Source organism: Hyaena hyaena, unplaced genomic scaffold (assembly GCF_003009895.1).
Source record: "Hyaena hyaena isolate Hyena2069 unplaced genomic scaffold, ASM300989v1 scaffold_528, whole genome shotgun sequence".
Classification (NCBI taxonomy): domain Eukaryota; kingdom Metazoa; phylum Chordata; class Mammalia; order Carnivora; family Hyaenidae; genus Hyaena; species Hyaena hyaena.
In genome coordinates this window covers 1-25,718 of record NW_024081158.1, presented here as the reverse complement: position 1 = coordinate 25,718, position 25,718 = coordinate 1, and the positions used below count along the sequence as shown (strand labels likewise).

Sequence of the window (25,718 nt, the reverse complement as noted above, 5' to 3'; positions counted from 1 at the left end):
CCTGACTCTTCTCTCATGTGCACGTGCATGTACTCTCTCTAAAGCAAAATTAACAAAATGAAGTATTTGAGGTTGTATTTATATTTTTTTAACATTGATTTACTTATTTTGAGAGAGAGGGGGAGAGAGAGAGAGAGAGAGAGAGAGGTGTGAGCAGGAGAAGGGTAGAGAGAGAGAATCCCAAGCAGGCTTTGCATTGTCAGCACAGAGAGGCAGGCCTTGATCCCAGAAAATGAGAGATCATGACCAGAGCCGAAATCAAAAGTCAGATGCTTAACTGACTGAGCCATCCAGGCGCTCTCAAACACTTTATTAAAGTCAGGTTGTAGATACAGTCTTTACTGTTTGGGTGGTTTTTAAAATCTTGGGTTTCATTAGATAAATGTAGACAGCAATGTTTCTCAGAGAGTGGCCCACTTGGTAGGCATTTCTACAATACATACTTTATGCTTCACCCCTCACCTAAAGACTTAGACTCTCTGGAAAGTCCAGGAATTTCTGGTTACTTCCCAGGTAATAATCCTTATTTATACTAAGATTTAAGAGCCACTGGTATATAAAGCGGAAAAAAGTCTCAAGTACAGAACCTTGGGAAATTTCAATACTGAAGGCAAGGACTAGAAAATTATATTCCAAATTATTCACAGTGATGATCAAGGGATGATGAAATATGGAATTTTAAATTTTCTTCTGATCAAAAGAGCATATAAAATATTTTTGAAGCTGACACTCTATTTTAGTACAGACGATACAGATTTATATTTCAAATAGACAGGTAAGCCAAGTAATGGCTAGAATAGTCATTTTCCTCTCTCTTTTTAAAACAAATTTTTATTTTATTTTTTTATTATCATTTTATTTTAGAGAGGGAGAATGTGAGTAGGGGAGAGAGGCAAAGGGGACGAGAGAGAGAGAGAGAACGAGAATCCTAAACAGGCTCCATGCTCAGTGCAGAGCCCAGTTGAGGGCTTGATCCCACATCTCTGGGATCATGACCTGAGCTGAAATCAAGAGTTGGATGCTCAACCAACTAAACCACCTAGGTACCCTAAAAATAATTCTTAAATCAGAAAAAGCTTAACTGTAAAACCAGACAAAATATCAAATATGAACTGTACAATGAGAGGGTCCAGCTCAGCATGTGAAAACTCCCCAAATGGCTGCCTTAAGTATCACAGAAAACTTAAAATAAGCTGAGTAGTTTTCCTAAGTAAAGTTGGTAATGTCCTTAAAAACAAAACAAAACCTTAAAAGGGATAGTATATTTCTGCATTGACTCTACAATTTCACTTCGTGCATTTCATGCTGAGAAACAGCTTTTATATAAAATAAATATAACTGACAGTACTAATAACACAACTGTTAAATATTTAATTGACTTTAGTAAAAAATTAATGTCAAAACTAGCACTAGGACTACGGATTCCAAATTTCAATCCTGCTAAAATCAGATACATTTCTAAAATTAGACAATCCTTAAGCTGATTTAGTAGCCATAATTTTTATTTTACTTACTTTAAATTTTAAAAAGAGGTTTTTTTTGTTTTTTTGTTTTTTTGAGAGAGAGAGAGAGAGAGAGAGATAATGCAAGCAGGGGAGGAGCAGAGAGAGAGAGGGAGGGAGACACAGAATCTGAAGCAGGCTCCAGGCTTTAAGCTGTCAGCACAGAGCCCAATGTGGAGCTCGAACTTGTGGACTAGGAGATCATGACCTGAGCTGAAGTTGGATGCTTAACTAGCTGAGCCGTCCAGACACCTCTAATAGTGTGATTTTTAAAAATAAATTTCCAATTTCCCCTCTAGGATTTATAAGCAGTTTATACTTCAAAATACAGAATGTTCTGAGGATGCTGGCTACTGCAGTAACCACTGCACAAAAAACAACTTAGGTTTATTTAACAACTATTTTGTTTTATATTGAAATAGTAAAATGACTATATTTTAACTGAAAAGTTTCAAAAGGAACTCATGTTCTCAGAAGCATAACACATTTTTCATTACCATGAGCTCGAAGTAAAGCTTCAGCAGTAAACAATGGAGCCTGAAGCATGTCTGCAGTTTCCACAATAAGCATATCTTTCAATCTACGAAGATCCTGAGGTCTTAGTCCTTCATATGGCTTTGAAAAGAAGAAAATCAAGTTAAATTGGTTGTTATACTCTTAGGAGATTCTAAATGCCTAGAAACAAAATTATATGATTATCCTTTATTCAATCTTTCTGTTGCAGTTTGAGTACTGAAGTTAAAAAGGCTCTGTATACTCTACAACTGTAGACTTCAAACTACTCTTTCACAGGTCTTATAAAAGCTAGAAAGTGGAATGCCGAGGTTCATGCATCTTATCTAAAATAAATTCTATTGACAAGACCACCTTACTTTACATCTTTGAAAATCTAAATAATACAAAGATTAGAAATAAAAACCTTAAAATACCACCACTGAGCAATAATCATGATTAAAGTTCTCCAGTATTTTTATCCAGTCTTTGCTTTTAGCAAATCAATTATGTGTAATTTATGTTAATGAGTTTATCCAATGAACCACCAAACGTTTAAACTTATTAAGACCCAATCTGGATTACTAATGGAATTATATGATACTTATTAATTAATTTGGGGAGAAGTGACTATACCATACTATTCAGAGTTCTTAGTCATAAACTTATTACCTCTGTTTATTCAAGTGTTCGTTAATGCTCCTTAGTGTTCTTTATATAGGTACTATATCGTCTCAGGTTTTCAATTCTTTTGTTATCCTTTATCTTTGTTTTTAACAGAAAACACATAAAGAATAAAAATCCCAAGTGTTTCACTATTCAGAAACAATGACCGTTTTTGCTTACTTGTTTCAAGTCCTTTCATTTTTTATTAATGTTTATTTTTTTGCGAGAGAGAGAGAAAGACAGAGACAGAGACAGAGCATGAGTGAAGGAGAGGCAGAGAGAGAGGGAGACACAGAAACCAAAGCAGGGTTCAAGCTCCAAAGCCTTCAGCAGAAAGCCCTATGTAGGGCTTGAATCAATGAACTGTGAGGTCATGACCTGAGCCAAAGTTAGATGCTTAACTGACTGAGCCACCCAGGCACCCCTCAAGTCCTTTTTAAAACAAAATGGAACAAAAGAAGCAAAACTTTATATATATAGTCTCCCCCCAAAAGCTCCATCCACAGGGGAATGTGTGTTCTAAGACCCCCACCACTGATCCCTGAAACCATGGATAGTACTGAACCATACATATAACGTTTTTTTTTCCTATACATATATAGCTATGATAGTTTCATTTATAAATTAGGCACAATAAAAGATTGACATCAACAACAATAAAATAAAATAATAAAACAATAAAAACAGATCAGTTGTAATATAATACACTGTAATTGTTGTATCAATGTGGCTTCTCTCTCAAAATATCTTATTGGACTATGCTCACCCTTGTGATGGTGTGAGATGGTAAAATGCCTGCATGAGGAGATCAAGTGAGGTAAATAACAACAAAAGCATTATGATATAGTGTTACGCTACTACTGACCTTCTAAGGATATGTCAGAAGGAAGATCATTTTCTTCTGGATTGTGGTTGACTGCAGGTAACTGAAACCGCAGGGACAAGGGGCAGGGGGATTATGTAAAAGTACAATAATCTGTGAAATGTTTTCCCCATTACATTTACCTAACTCTTCCCATCCTAGCCTATGGAAATCACTTTCATGAATTTGATGTATGGTTGTCATACATTATGGCATAATTTTATATATATCACTAGGCAATATCCTTTTATTTTTACTCAATATTGTTATTATTATTAATATTGATACACATCATGTATTTAAATTCTTTTTTTATTAAAAAAACTTTTTAATTTATTTTTGAGAGAGACAGAGACAGAGTGTGAGCAGGGGAGAGGCAGAGAGAGAGGGAGACACAGAATCTGAAGCAGGCTCCAGGCTCTGAGCTATTAGCACAGAGCCTGTGGGGCTCGAACTCACAAACCCTGAGATCATGACCTGAGCCAAAGTCAGATGCTTAACTGATTGAGCCACCCTGGCATCCCCACGTATTTCAGTTCTTTAAAAAGTTGTAACCGGATTACTACAGTAAGCATAGACTAAAGGCCATAGCTTAAAAAGCAGTAGAAATTCAAAAGAAGATGTCCTTTGGCAGCATGTATCACAGTCTGCAGAGAACTCTGGGCAATTAGCAAGCCTCAATTCATTTTAGCTGATTTACAGATATTTTAGAATAATATATCATCTTTGTTTCTTGCTTCATTTTTTTGGTATCATGGAAACTATTTTACTAATTTTTACTTAACCCCATATGACTGGGACTCAACAGGGATAATTTTTCTCAGTTGACATGATAAACTTCCTGATCCTTATAATCCCAATTATCCTGTATAATTTGCTTTCAAGCTAATTTGTGAACCACATTCTCCCCTGCAAAAACTTAAGAAATCCTTTTATGGTTAAATTTATAGTACTCACTCCAGTATAGAAATTACACACTATGTAGAACATTATTTCTAAAAAATACCTTCCAAGTTTGGACTTGGGATTCAAGGTACTTCTCTTACCTCAGCAATGAGAATGGATATTCCTTTTAATTTTTAATTTTTTAAAAAATTTTTGTAGAGAAAGAGAGGAGACTATAGATGCTGGCGAGGATGTGGAGAAACGGGAACCTTCCTACACTGTTGGTGGGAATGTAAACTGGCACAATCGCCCTGGTAAACAGTGTGGAGGTTCCTCAAAAAGTTAACAGCAGAACTCCCCTATGACCCAGCAATAGCACTGCTAGGAATTTACCCAAGGGATACAGGAGTGCTGATGCAGAGGGGCACATGTACCCCAATGTTCATAGCAGCACTCTCAGCAATAGCCAAAACATGGAAAGAGCCTAAGTGTCCATCAATGGACGAACGGATCAAGAAGATGTGGTTTATCTATACCATGGAATACTACATGGCAATGAGAAAGAATGAAATCTGGCCATGTGTAGCAACATGGATGGACCTTGAGGGTGTTATACTGAATGAAATAAGTCAGGCAGAGAGGGACAGATACCATATGTTTGCACGTACAGTTGGATTAGAAGGAACTTAACAGAGGACCATGGAGGAGGAGAAGGGGAAAAATAGCTGGGGTGAGGGAGGGAGGCAAACCATGAGAGACACTTGAATACTGAGAACAAACTGAGGGCTGATGGGGGGGGTAGGGGGGAAGGGGGATGATGGGCATGGAGGAGGGCACTTGTTGGGATGAGCACTGGGTGTTATATGGAATCCAACTTTACAATAAACTATGAAAGAAAAAAAAAGAACATTCATATGCACAGAAATAGAAGTAACGATTGAGTGTAAAAGTGCAATTAATTGTTTTAAGTTTTTATTTAAATGTCAGTCATTTTTTTAATTATTTTATTATTGGCAAATATATCATCACTTGTTAAGCGTTTTTTTTTTTTTTAAAGGATGTAGTAGAAAATAAAATTGTGAATATGGAGGGAAAAAAGGGGAGAGGGAGAGGGAGAGAGAGAGAGCGAAAGAAAGTGAGAGTGAGAGAGTGTGAGTGAGAGAGAGAGAGAGATAGAGAATTTCAAGCAGGCTCCATGCTCAGCGTGGAGCCTAATGTGGGGCTCAATCCCATGACCTGAGCATGAAACCAAGAGTTGGATGCTCAACTGATTGAGCCACCAGCACCCCGAGATTAGCTAACGTTCTGCTTCATTTATGTAAGCCAAATAAGTTTTGAGTATAGATATATTAAAAAAGAGAATATAAGGCAATCTGCATATATGGAAGTTTAAAAATGCATAGTTTCAAACTTAAAAAGGTTACATTGGAAGAAAAATAGTTCGTGAAGGAGAAAGACATACTGCCTTCATGAGCACATCACATATTCACTCTGAATCTCTGCAAAAGAACGTAATTAGGTCATGTGAAGCATTTCAATACATTGCTCAGTCCCTAGTGGGCACTAGCCCTCTCTTCTGCAAGAAGAATGAAAATGAAGGTGCCTTTCTCTTTTTTGTTGCAAAGATAAACTGCGTCTATTTTCAAATTAAACACAATCTAGTAACCTTCAAAGCAGTCAGTACTGGTACACAGAAAGAAAATGGAAACTAATTTTAAAAGGAAAACAGTGAATAAAAAGTACCTCTTTTGCATCAGTGCATACTTTGCTACCAAAATGTCACTAAAGAAATGTGAAACAGCCCAACATACAAACTGTCCCTCTTTGATATGTATATAGTGACAGTTATCTTCAAAAACTACTTCAGAAAAGACTATGACAAATGATTTATGAAATAAGAAATTTGTTTTTGTTTTTTTTCACAGTGAAAACAGCTTTCCCCCTGATTATAAAGGTAAAACATGCTTGTTGTTAAAAAATGGAAAAAAAAAATATGGGTACTTATTTACTCAATTATATTGGTAACTATCAGAATTTTAGAAGATGTGAAAGGCATTCAAGGAAAAAAGAAACATTTCCAATTTCTCTTAATATCAATCTCTCATTGGCTGATCCACGAGCTTAGCCTGGAGAAGAAATTCTCCCCTGGGATTAAGACCTGGTCTACCCTGATCTATGCTTTGACCTAACAGGAAGGCAGTTGCTGTTGCACAGTAAATTAAACCAGTGAAGGCAATGTCCGTCATATGGGTGCCCTGCCAGAAAAAGAGCCTGAGCCTTCCTGAATTATAGACCCAGAGAGAAACTGGGAAGGGGGATTCTTCAGATGGCTTTCATAGCAACATAGTGTTCAGTTTTCCCTTCACTTACCCACATGTAGTCACAGAATCTACTCCTACAGAGCCTGACCCCTACCAGGCCCAACAGACACTAGTTTCTTTGCTCTGCGTTTCCAGATTTATATAAATTAAATACATTCTTCCCAGCTATCCCTCCAACAGAGCACCATGTTTTTATGTCCCTATAGCAGTTACTACTCTCACAAACTGTGTTCGTTTACTTTTTAAACTCATTTGTGTGCATCTCTATAGATGCTGGAATATAAGCGCCTAGAGGGCAGAGGGTAGGGGCTTATCTTTGTTCCTCACTGTATCTCCAAGCTCCTAAAACAGTCACCCAGAGTTTTGTTGAATGATAGAATGAAGAAGTAGATTTTGTCCATTTGTAAACTAATCTGAAGAATTAAAACGTGCCAAGAAGAAATTATAGAGATATAATATTATACACTGTCCGGATCATTAACTGAATCAAGAAACTTAGCTAGAAAAAACACTTCACCTTGGGAACAGGAATCTTTTAAACTACCTAATTATGTAGTTTAATACAATTATGTAGCAGGTTATATGAAATTATTAGCATTGGCGGAATAATCCAAACGCTGATCAGGGTGAAAGTCGAAAGTATAAAAATGAATTTTAAAGAAAGCAAGTTTTTTGGTTTTATTTTTTGTAATTCTTAAGGTTTATTTATTTTAAGAGAGAGAAAGAAAGAGAGCGTGTGCATGTGGGCATGAGGGAGAAGGAGAGAGAGAATCCCAAGCAAGCCTGATGCAGGGTTTGATCATGCAGGGCTCCATCTCACTAACTGTGAGATCATGACCCGAGCTCAAACCAAGAGTTGGAATTTAGCCCACTGAGCCATCAAAGAGCGCTGGTTTTATTTTTTAAATTGTTATGAAACACACATTACTTAAAGTTAACAATTTTAAAATGTGTAATTTAGTGGCCTTAATACATTCAACAATGTTGTACAGCTACCACATGCATCTAATTTCCAAACATTCTCCTCATCCCAAAAGAAAATCATATACCCATTAAAGTAGTCACTCCCTAGTCCTTCCACTTCCCTGGCCCTGGCAAACACCAGTGTGCTTTCTTTTTCTATGGATTAACCTATTCTGGATATTTCATATAAATGGAGTTATTTAACATGTGACCTTTTGCGTCTGCCTCCTTTCACAGAGCATATTGTTTCTGAGATTGATCCATATTGTAGAATATATTAGTACTTCTTTCCTTTTTTTTTATTTTTTATTTTTTTAAAAAAATTTTTTTTAAAGTTTTATTTATTTCTAGGAGAGAGAGAGAGAGACAGCGTGAGCAGGGGAGGGTCAAAGAGAGAGGGAGTCACAGACTGAAACTGGCTCCAGGCTCTGAGCTGGCAGTCAGCACAGAGCCCGACGCGGGGCTCGAACCCACGAACCGCGAGATCATGACCTAAGCGAAAGTCGGACGCTTAACCGACTAAGCCACCCAGGCGCCCCAGTACTTCTTTCCTTTTTGTGACTGAGTAATATTCCACTGCAATATGTATACCTTACATTTTATTTATCCATTCACCTGTTGATAGAGATTTCGGTTGTTTTCAACTTTTGGTTACGGTGAGTAGTGGTGCTATAGACATTTGTGTGTAAGTATTTATTTGTGAAAGTATTGTTTTTTACATTATGAAACAGACAAAAATAATTTAATAAGGATTAAAAAATTATAAAACTAGAAAAAATCGGGGGGATATGATTGTAAAATTAACATGAAACAAATTCAGAAGCCATGGAGGAAAAAAATTTTACATCTCTGAATATTCTAAGTGAAAACAGAAAAATACACAAACTTTTCTTGGAAAGCATTAAGAACATAAAAACAATCCGAAGGAAAAAAGACAAATGAATAATCAATACACAGAATAATCAAATAAATAAATTCAAACAGGTACCATTTGTCTGAACTAGCAAAAATAAAAACACTGATAATCTCAAATGCTAGCAGAAATGTGAGGAAAATAATTCTCTAATATGCTACTAGAAGAAAATAAATTGATATAATCTTTTAGGACAGTTTAACAACATCCATTAAACTATAAAATGTATATATCTCATGATCCATCAAACCAATTTCTACAAATTTATAGAGAATATACTTTAAAAATATATAAATATATAAATGCAGTAACAATGAGATATAATGACCTTGATAATAACAGCATACATTTATATAACACATGTAATGACTCAGGCACTGTTCTAAGTATTTACATATATTAACTAATGTAAGGATCACTACAATTCTATGAAGTAGGGACCATTATTGTCTCCATTTTAAGGAAGAAGAAACTGAAGCAGAGAGAATAACTACTCAAGGCCACATAGTAAGTCAGTCATGGGGCTAAGATATGAATCAAGTCAGCATGGCTTCAGATCCGTGTTTCAAACCACAATAATGACACAACTGGATATATATATGTATATGTATAGATATAACCAGAAGATAAATATTCACTTTAGCCTGTTTTTAATAACAAAAATATCTAAATTATTTAAATATTCATCAATAGGTAAGTGTTGAAAATGTGTAGATCATATGTTCTGACCTAGGAAAGATGTTCATTATATATAATTAAGTTGAAAAAATATTTTAGAGTTGGTGAGGATGTGGAGAAAAAGGAACTCTCATGCACTGTTTGTGGGAATGCAAACTGGTGTAGCCACTGTGGTAAACAGTATGGAGGTTCCTCAAAAAATTAAAAACAGAAATACCATATGACCCAGTAGTTTCACTAGTAAAGAACTCAAAAACAGATATTTGAAAAGATATATGCATCCCTATGTTTATTATAGCATTATTTACAATAGTTGAGATATGGAAGCAATCTAAGCGTCCACTGATAGATGAATAGGTAAGGATGTGGTGTACACACACATACCTGATGGAATATTACTAATCTGTAAAAAGAAAAAAAAAAGATGAGATCTCACTATGTGCAACAACTTGGATGGACATGAAGGGTATTACGGCTAAGTGAAATAAGTCAGAAAAACAAATATTATACAAGTTCACTTACATGAGGAACCTAAAAAAACCAAATGAATAAACAAACAAAAAGCAGAAACAGACCCATAAGTACATAGAACTAATGTTTGCCAGAAGGAGGGATGGTGAAGAGGTTGGCAAAATGGGTGAAGGGGAGTGTGAGAAACAGGCTTCCAATTATGGAATAAATTAGTCATGGGAATAAAAAGTACAACATAGGGAATAAAGTTGCAATAGTATTGTATGGTGATATATGGTAGCTATATATTTGTGATGAGCACAGCATAACATATAAACTTGTTGAATTAATGTTTTGTACAACTGAAACTAACCTAACACTGTGTGTCAACTATAGTTCAATTGAAAAAAATTTTTAAAAAGGAAAAATATTGTAGCAGAACTCAATGTACTATATGACCTTGCTTTTGCAATAAAAACTCTATATTATATGTTTGTTAATATATGTATGTTTCTTAAACAAGAAATACACACAAGATATTGTTACCACTGTGGGGTAGAGTTGGGAAGGAGGAAATTTTTTAGCAAATACTCAAAAAATAAATTTTAAGGAGTTCATGAAGAGGCGCCTGGGTGGCTCAGTCAGTTAAACGTCTAACTTCGGCTCAGGTCATGATCTCAGTCTGTGGGTTCAAGCCCCACGTCAGGTTCTGTGCTGACAGCTCGGAGCCTGGAGCCTGCTTTGGATTCTGCGTCTCCCTCTCTCTCTCTGCCTCTCCCCTGCTCATGTTCTGTCTGTGTCTCTCTCTCAAAAGTAAATAAACATTAAAAAAACTTTTTAAATGCATGAAAATAGAAAATATAATGGTAAGAAAACGTATCCATAATTAGCATTTTGTTATACTTCAATCTTCTCTCAATATATACTAGTCTTCTATATAATTAGCATCAAACTGTTTTGTAACTTTTTTAAATCTAATAGGAAAGAAAGGCAAAAAAATGAATATATAAAAAAAATCATTACAGCATGTGATAAGTGTTATAAAAAATAGGGTACTATAATAAAAAATGATGGAAGGAGAGGGACCTATTTGTGAAAGAATGGTCCAAGATTACCTCTCTGAAGAATTACTCAGCCAGCCAAGAGAAAAACTGGGAGAAGATTTTTTTTAAATTTTTTAAAATGTTTTTATTTATTTTTGAGAGACAGAGAAAGACAGCGTGAGCAGGGGTCAGAGAGAGAGGGAGACACAGAATCCGAAGCAGGCTCCAGGCTCTGAGCTAGCTGTCAGCACAGAGCCCGATGCAGGGCTCGAACCCACAAACCGTGAGATCATGACCTGAGCTGAAGTCGGATGCTCAACCGACTGAGCCACCCAGGCGCTCCAAAATTTTTGATATAGGAAACAGCAAATGCAAAAACTTACTGTAGTCTAGGTATTACAATTAGAGCAAAATGTGCTGGGGAGAAAGGTTTGAGAGGATGCTGAGCGAGGTAGATAGTGGGGAGACCACATAAGTTCTTGTATCTGAAAGAATAGGTTGGATTTTATTCTTCTAAGTACAATGAAAAGTCACTAAATAATTTAAGTGACTTATATGATCTAATATAAGTTTAAAAATGTCTCTCCAGCTTATGTGTACAAAATAGATCCTAAGGGGACCAAAACAGAAGGAAGTCACTTAGGAAACTATTACAGTAGCTCAGATGAGAGGTGAGGGCAGAGAGGGCTTGGGGGTGGGAGGGTAGGAGTAGAGACTAGAAGGAGTAATGGATCTAGGTTATACTTTTGGAGTTAAAATTGACAAGATTTCCAGATTGTCTGGATATAAAGAGAAATGAAGAACTGAAATGTATGCCTGTTTATGCTTGAGCAACTCTGTGGAGGGAGGTAATGTTTACTGAAACAAGAAAAGACTTAAAGAAAAACCAAAGAACAATGTCTCTGAAGCTAAGGGAAAAAATGTTTCACTAAGAAGGGAGTGGTCAATTGTGTCAAGTGCTGCAGAGGAATTCAAGTAAGACAGGGATCTGGCAATATGGTGACACTTGATGTCCATGCAAATGCACTTCCAACACAATAGAAGGGAGGAAAGTCACACTGCAAAAGACTCAGAGATATGGGGCTACAACTTAAGGGGGAGGGGGCAGAGCTGGGTAAAAATGTCAATGGAGAGACTGATTTGCTGTTTGTTTGTTTTTTTTTTAAGTTAGCAAAGCATGTTTGTTGATAAGAGCAACCCAGAAGACAAGGAGAGACTGAGGAACAGCAGAAACGGTTAGGTCTTCCTATCACACATCAGCATCTCTATCTGAATATAAGTAAATATAGTTACATACTATAGAATACAGTTACCACCTTCAGGTTTTCTAGATGTATTCCACACTTATGGCTATATAGATGAAAGCGTGCTAAGCATATTGCATAGAAGACCATACAAACTGGATTTTAAAGTAGAAAAATAAAATTTAATATAAAATCCATATCACTTATTAAAAAAAACAACACCACCTTACCTCTCGTTTGTCTAATGCAGCATATTCAGCTTCTATTTCTTCAGCTTCAGGATCTCGTGAGAATACCATTTGTGATTCCAGATTGAGGGCCAAATCTTTGTGGTGCTGCTTTTCAGCACAATCACAAGGAGTATCTTTATTCTCATTCTCCGCAAACAAGTCTCCTCCATGTTTTACTAAAAGCTAAAAAAGATTTTTTCAAAAACTTGCAACCACAGATTTAAACAGGTTACTTCATGCTACACATGAGAAAAAACTAACAATATAATGAAGCACAACAAAAATACAACAGTGTGTACTTGAAATGACAATAAAAATTTAGATACCAGTGACTTCTGATTTTAAGAAGGCAATTCTTGTTTATTCGTATTTTAAAAAAATGTTTAGTTTTGTGAGTAAAAGAGAGAGAGAGAGAGAGATTGGGGAGAGCAGAGAGAGAGAGAGAGACAGAGGGAGACGGAGAATCGAAAGGAGATTGACGCGGGGCTCAAACCCACGAACCATGAGATCATGACCTGAGCTGAAACCAAGAGTCAGACACTTAACTGACTAAGCCACACAGGAGACTCAAACAATCTTTCAATTTGTAAAGGTGGGATTTCACCCCAAGAAATCTTACCTTAAAAATACATGGAATAGGGCACCTGTGTGGCTCAGTTGGTTGAGTGTCTAACTTTGGCTCAGGTCATGATCTTGCGGTTTGTAAGTTTGAGTCCCACATCAGATTCGCTGTTGTCAGTGCAGAGGCTGCTTTGGATGCTCTGTCCCCCTCTTTCTATCCCTCTTTCAGAAACAAATCAACATTAAAAAAAATACACAGAATAGTGACTTGACTTTTTTATTACTACTGAGGTTTCTGACAGTTTTGCAGTAGTTACTAAAAGGTTTTAAGCTCAAATTTCCCCATTAAGTCTACAGAGACATTAGGAAGGACATAATGCCATTATGACCATAATCTAGGACATAATCAACCCTAAAGGACAGCTTAACAATTAGTTACGGAGCTGATTCGCTTAATTAATTCAGTCATGATCATAACATAGTAACAGCCACCATTTATTGTCTTCTAAATTCCAAGCACAGTGTTAAGTAATTCAAGTATACATTCTTATTTAATATTAACAACCCCAGGGATATTATAATGTCTCAGAAAAGTTAAGTAACTTGACCAAAGTTATCCGCCTGGCAAGCAGAACAACTGGGATTCAGGCAAAAGTTTGACCAATTTCTTACAACCATAACTGGATAATGTACAGACACACGGAACAGGCTGATCACATAAATTTGGTTTTTGGTTTTCACTTTTTTATGGCATTTAATAAAAAAGGTAGCTTCTTTCCATTTTCTTTCATATAATTTTATCTTCCCTCCCTTCAACAAATATTTTTATCTTCCTATAAATATAAAGTTGCTTTATTGCTTTTGGAACTGGAATCCTTATGATTCTTCTATCGTCATTACAAGAAGCCTGATGAAATAAAGGACTTATATCAATGCTGGGCCTCAAAGCCATAATCTACTTGACAGCCCAATGGATATGACCTTCAGTTTCTTGCTCTTGGCCGAAGGTATACCTCAGAGCTAGATTTGTTAAAAAAGAAATGTTTTTAATTGTAAATACAAGCATAGAAACAAATCAAGAAGAATACAGCATATGGCCACAAAACAAAAAAAATATTTACTCTTTACAAAAAACTTTTTTTTGTTAGGCATAGCTCTAAGCAGTCCCTGTTGTTCTAGAGCCTGCTATTTACCACCTAGAACATTCCTAGTCAAAGTATGGTCTGGGGATCAGTAGTATCAACTGGGATTTGTTAGAAATGCTGAATCTCAGCATAACTACCCAAATCCCTCCCACTCTAGGCTTCTGATTCTGATTCTGATGTATAAGAGATTCTTAAGCACATAAAAGTCTGATTAGCAGTGACCTTAGACTATCACCTATGTAGCTGTGAAAATGGATACATATTTACATTTTCTAATATACTCAATACTGAGGACTTGTAGTAAGTCCACAAACTTATACCTATAGCATAATCTATTACTATTTTTAGCCTTTCTGCCTCACAGGGTACCCAATCCTAACAGAAAATGAACTATTTGCTTCTGATTGCTACTGAACTAAGAGAGCAGACTTTATTTTCTGGTTTTTTATTCAGAGTAGTAGGAAATTATTTCTAAAATGCACACTAGGAAAGCTTTCAAAGCCATGATGTGATTTACTTTCACAACAGATATTACCATAGAAGAGATTTAAATATTAGCAAATACGATAAATCATCTTTAACTTAATGTCCCAGTCCTTAACAAAGGCAAAGACAACAAAATTTAAGAGGTTGTGCCATTCCAGAATATTGCTGTGGGGAACCTTTTTTTTAAATGTTTATTTCTTTTTGAGAGAGAGAAGAGAGAGACAGAGACAGGGAGCACAAACAGAGGAGGGACAGAGAGGGAAGGAGTCACAGTATTCGAAGCAGACTCAACTCTGAGCTGTCAGCACAGAGCCTGACAGAGCACTTGAACTCACGAAATGTGAGATCATGACCTGAGCTGAAGTCAGATGCTTAACCAACTGAAGCACCCAGTCAACCCTGCCTGTGGGGAACCTTCTTAAAAGGATATGCTGCAGTGTAGACTGCATTCTCTGGGGTTTAAAAAAATGTGTGTGGGGGGGAGGTGCCTGAGTGGCTCAGTCAGCTAAGCGTCCGACCTTGGCTCAGGTCATGATGTCAAGGTTTTTGGGCTCATGGTCCGTGTCAGGCTCTGTGCTGACAGCTCAGAGCCTGGAGCTTGCTTTGGGTCCTGTGACTCCCTCTCTCTCTGCCCCTACCCCACTCACGCTCTCTCTCTCTCTTTCAAAAATAAACATTAAAAAATTTTTTTAGTGTTTTTAAATTTTAAAACAAAATGGGTATATGAAGAGGAGGTGTGTGAGAAGCCATTGTTGAGAATCACTGCTGAACATATTTAGCACTTGGATGAGATTTCTTGCCATGATTGGTAATTTGTCTTCAAAAGCGGTCCCCCAATGACTGGAGTGGAGATGAAGGGACTACAAAGACCTATATCTATCTCATTGCTACAATTGGCATCTATAGAGAAACTCATAATTGGTGATAAAATGTAGGGTCCACGTTTGTTGCCATTTCTTTTATTTTTCTATATATTTTTTAATTTTTTTGTTCTGATTTTCTTTTTAAGTTTATTTATTTTACAAATAGTTTATTGTCAAGTTGGTTTCAATATAACACCCAGTGCTCATCCCCACAAGTGTCCTCCTCCATGCCCATCCCTCCCTCCCCCCCACATCCATCAGTCCTCAGTTTGTTCTCAGTATTCAAGAGTCTTTTATGGTTTACCTCTCTCCCTCTCCCCCACTATTTCACCCCTTCTTCTCCCCCTTGGTTCTCCGTTAATTTCCTCCTAATCCTCCTATACGTGCAAACATATGGTATTTGTCCTTCTCTGCCTGACTTTTACTTCACTCAGCATGACCCCCTCAAGTTCCATCCATGTTGCTACACATGGGCAGATTTCATTGTTTCTCATTGCCATGTAGTATTCCATGGTATAGATAAACCACATCTTCTTGATCCATTCGTCCATTGATGGACACTTAGGCTCTTTCCATGTTTTGGCTATTGTTGAGAGTGCTGCTATGAACATTGGGGTACATGTGCTCCTATGCATCAGCACTCCTGAATCCCTTGGGTAAATTCCTAGCAGTGCTATTGCTGGGTCTCAGGGGAGTTCTATTGTTAACTTTCTGAGGAACCTCCACATTGTTTTCCAGAGGGGCTGCACCAGTTTACATTCCCACCAACAGTGTCCCTAGAGGAGAAAGCAGGAAACAACCTACTTGACCTCCGCCGCAGCAATTTCTTACTTGACACATCCCCAAAAGCAAAAGAATCAAGAGCAAAAATAAACTGTTGGGACCTCATCAAGATTAAAAGCTTCTGCACGGCAAAGGAAACAATCCATAAAACTAATAGGCAACCAATGGGATGGGAAAAGATAGTTGCAAATGACACATCAGATAAAGGGTTAATATCCAAAACGTATAAGGAACTCACCAAATTCCACACCCGAAAAACAAACAACCCAGTGAAGAAATGGGCAGAATATATGAACAGACACTTCTCCAAAGAGGACATCCAGATGGCCAATGGACACATGAAACGATGCTCAGCATCCCTCCTCATCAGGGAAATACAAATCAAAACCACACTGAGATACCACCTCATGCCAGCCAAAGGGGCTAAAATGAGCAAATCAGAAGACTCTAGATGCTGGTGAGGATGTGGAGAAACAGGCACCCTACTACACCGTTGCCATTTCTTTTAGCAAGTTAAGTCAGCATGTATGTACCTTTAGTATAGAAGCTAGCTAACAACAGTACTGCTGGACATTGGAGCAGTACTCAAAAAGTATTTCAGCTTGGGGTGCCTAAGTGGCACAGTTGGTTAAGCATCTGACTTCAGCTCAGGTGACGATCTCGCGGTTTATGAGTTCAAGCCCCATGTTGGGCTCTCTGCTGACAGCTCAGAGCCTGGAGCCTGCTTCACATTCTGTGCCTCCCTCTTCCTCTGACCCTCCCCCATTCATGCTCCGTCTGTCTCTCTGTCTCTCTCAAAAATAGATAAACATTGGGGCACCTGGGTGGCTCAGCCGGTTAAGCCTCGGACTTCGGCTCAGGTCATGATCTCGTGGTTTGTGGGTTCAAGCCCCATGTCAGGCTCTGTGCTGAGAGCTAGCTCAGAGCCTGGAGCCTATTTCGGATTCTGTGTTTCCCTCTCTCTCTGACCCTCTCCTGCTCACGCTCTCTCTCTCTCTCTCTCTCAGAAATAAATAAAATATTAACAAATATTTTTAAAAAATAGATAAACATTAAAATATTAAAAAAAAAACTATTTCAGCCTGCTGACATTTGGGGCATGAGGTGGGGAACACCAATAAGTGAAAGATGTTTTAGGTAGGGATATCTATGAAATTGATGCTGCAAAAAGTCAGGTATTCTGGTTTTATACAATAAGGGAGTTACTTCTGGTTCTGAAGAGGTAGTTTTTAATCATTTTCCTCACTCTCAAAGCAAGAAGGACAGAATATTTTATTCAAATGTGATTTTTAGTCTATCTTATATGCTTGGTAGTACATGAAATGTTCTACCTTAACAGAAACATCCAATTATTACTATCTCAACACATCCGTTGATCTATTTCGCCTTCCTTTCTATTTATAACCTCAGAAGAAGAGGGGTAAGGCAGCCCCTAGTATTCAAGACAAATCCCTCCCCACCTCTTTGACCCATAGTCTAAATGGTTGGTAACTCTGGACTTAAGTCTCAGTCTATACAATTCCATTAGTAAAATGAAGCTTATATAATCTTGAGAAAAGATGGTTGTTTTTTTTTTTAAAAAAGGTAATTGTTAAAAGTCTGTTCTAGTTGAAAATTACCATTTTGTCATCTCTAATTTCTGTAGGGCCTTGAGCACTCCATTACCCCTCTATCTTCCCTCTAAGACTTTATACTGGTTCCTGGTATAGGTGTTCTTTATCTTAATTCTGTTATCCTTCTAGTTACTTTGCTAATTTTTCCTTTCTTTCTCAGCCACATTTCTCAAATTTGTGACTGACACCCACTGTCTCTTCACTTCCTCAGCAAATGACTCAATTACTCCCAGCAATGACTTTTACCCCTGACCATTTCCATAAAACAGTATTTTTGAAAATCATAAGTACTCTCAAATTCAACAGCTTTTCCTGGTTTTCAAATTGCTTTACCTCTTTATGTCACATGACTGATTACCTTCTCCCCTTTAAATGCTCTTGGCACCCTTGACAGTGTTACCTCAGTTCTCTGCTTCTTCTTTTCGCTTCACAGGCCACCTCTTGTTTTCACTCCCTTTAAATACAGGTATTCTCCAAATTGATGCTATGACATTAACGCTGTAATTTAGTCTATACGTTAATGTCTTTCTTAGGTTACTCATCTATACCTTGTTTTTAGTTTTCAACTCTATGCAGATGACACTCAATTCTAAACCTATATTATTTACTCTCAAACAACTAGTCCTAATTTTCAATAGCCTGAATACCATTTCATGTAGCCAATCCAAGACCTCAATCTCCATCCTTCTAAATGAAAACTCAATATGGTACTCCAACCAATTTCTTTACCTCATCTCATTTTTTAAATGTCTGTTAATTGTTAGCAGGCTTCAAAGTAACCCAGGTTCAAAACCATAAGCATTCTACTTTAAAAATAATTTATTTTACTCATTATATATATGATAGCAGATTGTTACAGAAAATGTGGAAAATCCATGAGAAACTGTATCATCCAAAGTGAGCTTAACATTAACATTTTTTCTTTTTATTTATTTATTTATTTATTTATTTATTTATTTTTACAAATAGTTTATTGTCAAATTAGTTTCCACATAACACCCAGTGCTCATCCCCACAAGTGTCCTCCTCCATGCCCATCCCTCCCTCCCCTCCACATCCATCAGTCCTCAGTTTTTGTCAGCATTCAAGAGTCTCTCATGGTTTGCCTCTCTCCCTTTCCCCCACCATTTCCCCCCTTCTTCTCCCCCTTGGTCCTCTGTTAAGTTCCTCCTAATCCTCCTATACGTGCACACATATGATATTTGTCCTTCTCTGCCTGTTAACATTAACATTTTAAAGTCTCCATCTTTTTCTTTTTTAAAGGAACACATTTTACTTTTTAAAGTAAGCTTTAGGCCCAACGCGGGGCTTGAACTCCCAATCCTGAGACCAAGAATCAGGTAGGTGCCCTTAAAGCTTCTATCATTGTTAACCCTTAGTCTCCCACACTTTCTTGTATCAATTGACCAAGTCACCAAATGCTACCAGGTCTTTACAATGTCCCTTGTATCTGCCTCATTCTTTCATTTCCAATACCATCACACAAATCTAAGCTTCTTATCAGTTCATAGCAAAATAAGTGCAGTAATCTAGCTTCTATCACTCCCTCTAATATACTGTTTTTCAACCTTGGTTGCCCACTGGAATCATCTGGATTCCAAGGTGTTCCAAGTACTAGTTTCAAGTACTGGTGTCTGGGCTCCTGCCAGAGAAATTCCAATTTTATTGATCTGAGATAGGGTCCACACTATGGGATTTTTTTGTGCAGCCATGTTTACAACTACTGTTCCAGCACAAAGGTTTTCAAACTGTTTAAGAATCATCTGGGTAGCCTGATAGTCATATTAGGGGGAAATGAGGTGGGGATTACATATATGCACTTTTTACAAAAAGTGTAATGATTCCACTATTGGTATTTCACTGACTATGCTCTATGCCAGGGCTTCTGAAACCTTAATGTGAATATGAATCACCTTGGGATCTGGTTAAACTACAGATTCAGATTTATTTGGTTTGGAATGAGGCCTAAGATTCTGCCAGTTTCTAAATAATTTATGCCTGTGCCAGTCTGAGGACCATTGTTTGTGTAGTGAGGCTTCAAGAAACACTGCTTTACAAGTACCCCATTCAAATCTATTCTACATAACAACCATTAGGCTAATCTTACTGTATTTGCTTTCATAATAGCATTTCTCTGATCAAAAATTTTTAATGGCTTGATTTTCTAGAAATCTCAAATCCTTGGCCTTGGCATTTAGTATTTTCTACATAATATGGCCTCTATCTTCATTTTAAAGCATCTGTCTTATCATTCTTCTGCAAAATACTTTAATCTTCATATGTCTGAGACCTGGAACAGCGCTTCTCAAACTCTGACATGTAATCAAATAACCAGCAGAATTTGCTTAAAATATTCTTGGAGTCTACCCCTAGAGATTCTGATTTGGAATCTGGAGGCCTGGTGGGGCCAAGATTTTGTACTTATAACAAGCTCTCAGAAATAGCTGATGCTACAGGTCTGAGGGGCACACTTAAAGTATCCTCCAAATACTGAAACCTTACCCATTTAAATTATACTACAACCCATGAAATCTTCCAGGATAAGTAAAATTAAAATGGTCTTTTTTTCCTCTACAATGCCTCTAACATTTACTTCCCAAATAATTAATATAGCCCTTAGCATCAAAATATTTTGGAGGTAGTAATAAGATCACGATTTTCTCAATTAAATATTAGAAAACTGAGGCTAGAATAGGCAGTTACTCAGTTGCTGAGCTGGGACTACAATTTCTGTATTCTTTTTAGTTTTAAAACTCCAGGTGCTAAAAACACAGTATCATTAAGTAAAACTCTTCAGTCTGACCTGTGAATGGTTTTTATGACTTTCCTATGAAGTGTGAAATGCTCTGATAGCTACCAAAGTGTCAAATAGGCTTTATGGCTGTAAAGGGAAAAGTGATTTACCACCTTTGGTTTTCTAGTGACCTCTATTTGATCTGACAATAAGCAGCTATACTTAAAGCTTTGAATAAGCAAGTAGGGCAGGGGTGCATAGGAAATATCTAAGATAATGCTCATGTTAAAACATGCTTTTCACAAAAAAATGAATCACTATCAAAACCAATAACCTATGCACATCAACCATGTATTGAATCACTATGACAGGAAAAGCACTAATACAAATAAAATAAGGCTTAATGACTAGGCTAGCTCTTAGGGAAGTCTGCCAAGGGGAGAAAGATAACTGGGCTTTTCATTGGACCATGCTAATAGAACTAACCCATCATTCCTCTTCAAAGTCCATCTCTATTCCAAAGAAATAGAAAAACAAAACTCAGCAACTAAGAAAAATTGCATTATTCACTGTATTAAATTCTTTTAAGATTTATATTTTATCTGAATTGCATTTTTGTGTACTGGGCATCCATTACACAGCATTTTAAAAATTCTTCATATAATTAAAGCATATAGGACTTGCTACACATTGGAAATGTTGGATTTGACAGACTCTTGGACTATCAATACAAGGAAGTCAACTCGGCAACAATATAGCATGAAAATTAGACACTCCATTGTGATATCCTATATAGAGCTCCTGATACCTCCACACTTGGAAGTTCCCAGAAGAATGCTATGATTAACAGGCTTTTGTTATGTTGTATTGTGTGTGTGTGTGTGTGTGTGTGTGTATTATGTAACTTTAGCTTAGTATGCAACACAATTATTAGAAGGAGAAGTTTTAAAGTTAATATTTCAAAAAAATAAAAAAATAAAGGTAATATTTCACTTCTATGGTTCGAAATGAATCATAAAAAATTACCTGTTAAATTATTAAATGTACACAGGAAATTGTCACCTGATGAGTTTATCAATTCTGTCTTTAAATAAACATAGAGAGAAAGTGTTTTAAAAAATTAGAGAAGGCATATTTCCATAGAAATGAGTTAAAAAAAAAGAAAAAGCTTGGTCTAAACTATGGAATAATCAATATAGCCTTAAAGGTTATACACTGAAAATGGGATCTCTTTTATAGTAATCAAAGATCAACAGAAAATTAGTGCTAAAAGGGGTCTTTTGAGATAATGGTGATAATTTGTCTTGGACAGTTGGAACTGATAACCTCAAGGAGGTACAGTGACTCACTCAAGGTACTACAGATAGTCACTATGAAGACTAAGTCTCTTAGCTTTAAGAAAAAATTAATAAAAAGCTGATAACATTCTTTTAACTCAGAGTATGTATGATACTACATGAAGATACCTATAGACTGACTATAAGAAGTACTATTATTAGATTCTTTATTTCAACCTATTTATTTTATGCACTAGTATTATTAGAAAACACAGTAAGACCTCTGGAAATTAATTACACTTCCCAGGGAAACTCTCCTAGTTTAATAAGTAGTAAGCATTACCAAAAGTCATTCAAGGCTTAAGGCTAGGCACATGTACAATCATGTACATATAAAAGATTAAAGATAACTTTATATAGGTAAAATGATATGCTGCAATTTGTTGAGAAAAATGAGAATAAATGCAACCAAAGTATTTATAGGGCTCCTTTTGGAATTTTTACATTTGGTCAAAGAGTTCCTGTGAATACAGAAAAATGGAAATAGTCACCAAATGGTGTGGTTTATGAATGTGATATGCTGACAGATGAGTTAAAACATATATACACATTCATTCACACAAAGCATATCATCAGGCCTGTCAATTCAGAATAAAACTAACACTAATTTCCTTCACAGAGTACACAATAATACTGGTAAAAATACCGTATTCAAATTTGGGGAACAATTTAATAAGCATGTCACTGTAAACATACTTCAAAATCAACAAGCACTAAAGCAATTTTAGAAAAATTTTGGAAGCAAGATATTAAAGCAGTAAAATAAGAGAATTATTACTACTATCAAGGATACACTATCTTCTGCTTTAACTCACTTGGGAAATATGATACAATCTCATCAATAATGATGAGTCACTATAGCAGAGATTCTTTCATAAGAGGTGGGCATAGAACAATATACAAAAAGGTTTGTGTAATAAGCCTCAGGAATTCAGGGCACCTGGGTGTCTCAGTCAGTTAAGCATCAGACTCTTGATTTGGCTCAGGTCACAATCTCACAGTTCATGGGTTGGAGCCTCATGGGTTTGAGCTGACAGTGCGAAGCCTGCTTTGGATTCTCTCTCTCTCCTTCTCTCTCTGCACCCTCTTTCTCGTGCTCTCTCTGTCTCAAAATAAATTTAAGAAACTAAAAAAAAGAAAAGCCTCAGGAATTCTACCAATAGCACCACCAGTCCCAAATCCTAGGACATCCTTCTACCACATTATAAATCAGGGTTAGAAAGCAATGTTTTTTTTTTTTAATGTTTATTTTTGAGACAGAGAGAGACAGTGTATGAGTGGAGGAGGGGCAGAGAGAGAGGGAGACACAGAATCTGAAGCAGGCTCCAGGCTCTGAGCTGTCAGCACAGAGCCCAATATGGGGTTTGAGCCCACGAACTGTGAGATTATGACCTGAGCTGAAGTCAGATGCTCAACCAACTGAGCCACCTAGACGCCCCTAGAAAGCACTGCTTTAAAAAATAGTCTCAAGTTAATGACTGTCACTAACTTACTAGTGGGCAAAGGTGACACAACCTTAAGAGACAAAATGGCAAAGATTCTAAGATTTATGTATTTATATTTATTTATATATATATATATTTAATGTTAGAGAGACAGACAGAGCATGAACAGGTAAGGGGCAGAGAGAGAGAGAGGGAGAGAAAGAGACAGAGAGAGAGATAGACAGGGAGACACAGAATCTGAAGCAGGCTCCAGGCTGTCAGCACAGAGCCCGATGTGGGGCTTGAACCCACGAGTTGGGGAGATCATGACCTGAGCTGAAGTCAGATGCTTAACCAAATGAGCCACCCAGAAGCCCCTAAAATATTTTTTGAAGTTTATTTATTTTGAGAGAGAGTGTGAGTGGGGGAGGAGCAGAGACAGAGGGAGAGAAAAAACCACAAGCAGCCTCTGTGCGTGGAGTCCAGTATGGGGCTCAATCTCATGAACTGTGAGATCATGACCTGAGCTGAAATCAAGAGTCAGATGCTTAAGTGACTGAGCCACCAATGCAGCCCAAAGATTCTAAAAAATTAACCAATTATCACAAATAACAGCAATAAATAAAACACAAGATCCGAAGGGTTTTTAAAGAAAAAACAACTGACATTTCAGATACACTAAAGAAATCATATAGGTGTCTGTAATCTTTTAAAATGAGTAAGAAAGTGAAAAACACTCATATTTTTAGTATATTTATCAATCAATTTAGAAGTATATAGGTGTGTGTGTGTGTATGTATAAATATGTGGGTGTGTGAATAACATTAAAGAAATACTAAGTTTTCAGATACATATTTCAATCTGATTAGGATCACTGCTTTTCCATCAAAGGTCTACATTTCTGGTAACACAGATATTCTGTAATCCAATCTTTAAGGACCCCCACTCACACGTGAATATATCTAAAAAAGAACTTCTATGAGTTATGTACAGATTGACATGAATATAGCTGAGAAAAAGCAATTCTGTTTTATGTAGTGATGACAGTATAGTAATGATTTCCTAGCTAAGATCCTGTATTATATGGCAGGTTTTATCTAAGACTGTTGTTATATATAAGACATATATATGGAAAAATTCAAATTCAATATAATCTTCAGGAGTACATTAACATTAATGCAGATTAAACAGAAAAATCAGCATATTTTAAATTACAAATGTTTTGGGGCATGAAGCCTGCTTGAGAGAGAGGGATTCTCTCTCTGCTCCTCCCCAGCTCACATGCTACACCTTCCCCTCAAAATAAACAAACATTTAAAAAATTTAAAAAAATTACAAATGTTTTTTTTTAAAGACTAAAACAAATATATTCATTAATATTTATCCCTCACTTGGGGAACTGATCAATTCTAGATAATATAGCTGTAAGTGCCACCTGCTAAGACTTGCCATATCCAGTATGCATAAACTGGTTTCTAAAAATCAACCAAAAAGTTGAACATCTACTAAAACCGTTATTCTCAGTGACAGTGTTTAATTGATCACTGTTATCTTAAGGGATGTTAGCCAATTTTTAATTGCTCTTGATTCCATTTTATTCCCAAGGTAGACTATGAATTTGTTTTTAATCTTTCCCTAAAATGAGGGAATGATTTTATTTAAAAGGTTCTTTTAGAACCACAAAGTGGACAAAAAGGACTAGTTAAAGTAACTGTTAAGCAAAACAAGCTCTGATTATTACATATTACCAAGACACAAATTTTACAGAATGTGAGTATAAGAAAACAAAGTTTTACCTCTACACAGGTTTTCATCCCTGAGGCAGCAGCATAGTGCAGGGGTGTGTTTTTTTTGTTATCAACAGCATCAATAGCTGCTCTCTCATATTCGCCTTGGTCAAGTTTTGCTCCTTTCCATCTTAAGATCATCTGCAGACAATCTGCTCTTCTGAAATCATCTTCTGCGGGGCGTGCTAAGCGAGGATGAAGGGCTCCTTCAGATATCATAATTTGAGGTCCCATACACAACAAATGCATAGATGTTTCATTGTGCACATTCCGTTTATTTGGATTTCCATCTCTACCAAAAAGAAAAGTCCTAAAATGGTAAAGAAAAAAAATGAAAACCAGTTTCTTCCTACATTGAAATAAGAATACACAGAAGATAGGAGAGAGGGCAAGATGGCGGAGAAGTAAGGAGCTCCGTACTTGCACTCGCGCCCATACATCACACAGAAAAGATCTGAAGCCATTGGAAACCTTACAAAACCTGAGAGATTGGGAGAAAAAGGACGCAGAATCCACTGAGAGAGCCTTCTAACCGGGCTCGGGCTCAGAACACCCTGCGGGCAAGCCCCCGCCCAAGCGCACCAGCCTGACCCAGAGAAGGAAGCAGAGATTCTGACTCCGCCCCCAGAGCTCATTCTGACTCCGCCCCCAGAGCTCTGCAGGGAGCCTGGACTTGCCCCAGGGGGCTGCCTGGGAAGCTGTGTCTAAGGCAATTTCAGCGGGGCGCGCGGACGGG

At 36.9% G+C, this 25,718-nt stretch overlaps 1 protein-coding gene across 1 annotated transcript in view; it reads right to left on the bottom strand.

Moving 5' to 3' along the window:
* Positions 1 to 25,292, bottom strand: part of ANKIB1 (ankyrin repeat and IBR domain containing 1) — a gene marked incomplete at its 5' end in the record, with an annotated part of 81,893 nt that extends 56,601 nt beyond the window's left edge. Inside the window, 3 exons of the mRNA XM_039255440.1 lie at positions 2,000 to 2,117; positions 12,250 to 12,432; positions 24,992 to 25,292. Of these exons, the coding sequence (XP_039111371.1) occupies positions 2,000 to 2,117; positions 12,250 to 12,432; positions 24,992 to 25,292 (602 nt within the window). The remainder of the gene's footprint in view (positions 1 to 1,999; positions 2,118 to 12,249; positions 12,433 to 24,991) is intronic.
* Positions 25,293 to 25,718: the final 426 nt, after the last annotated feature.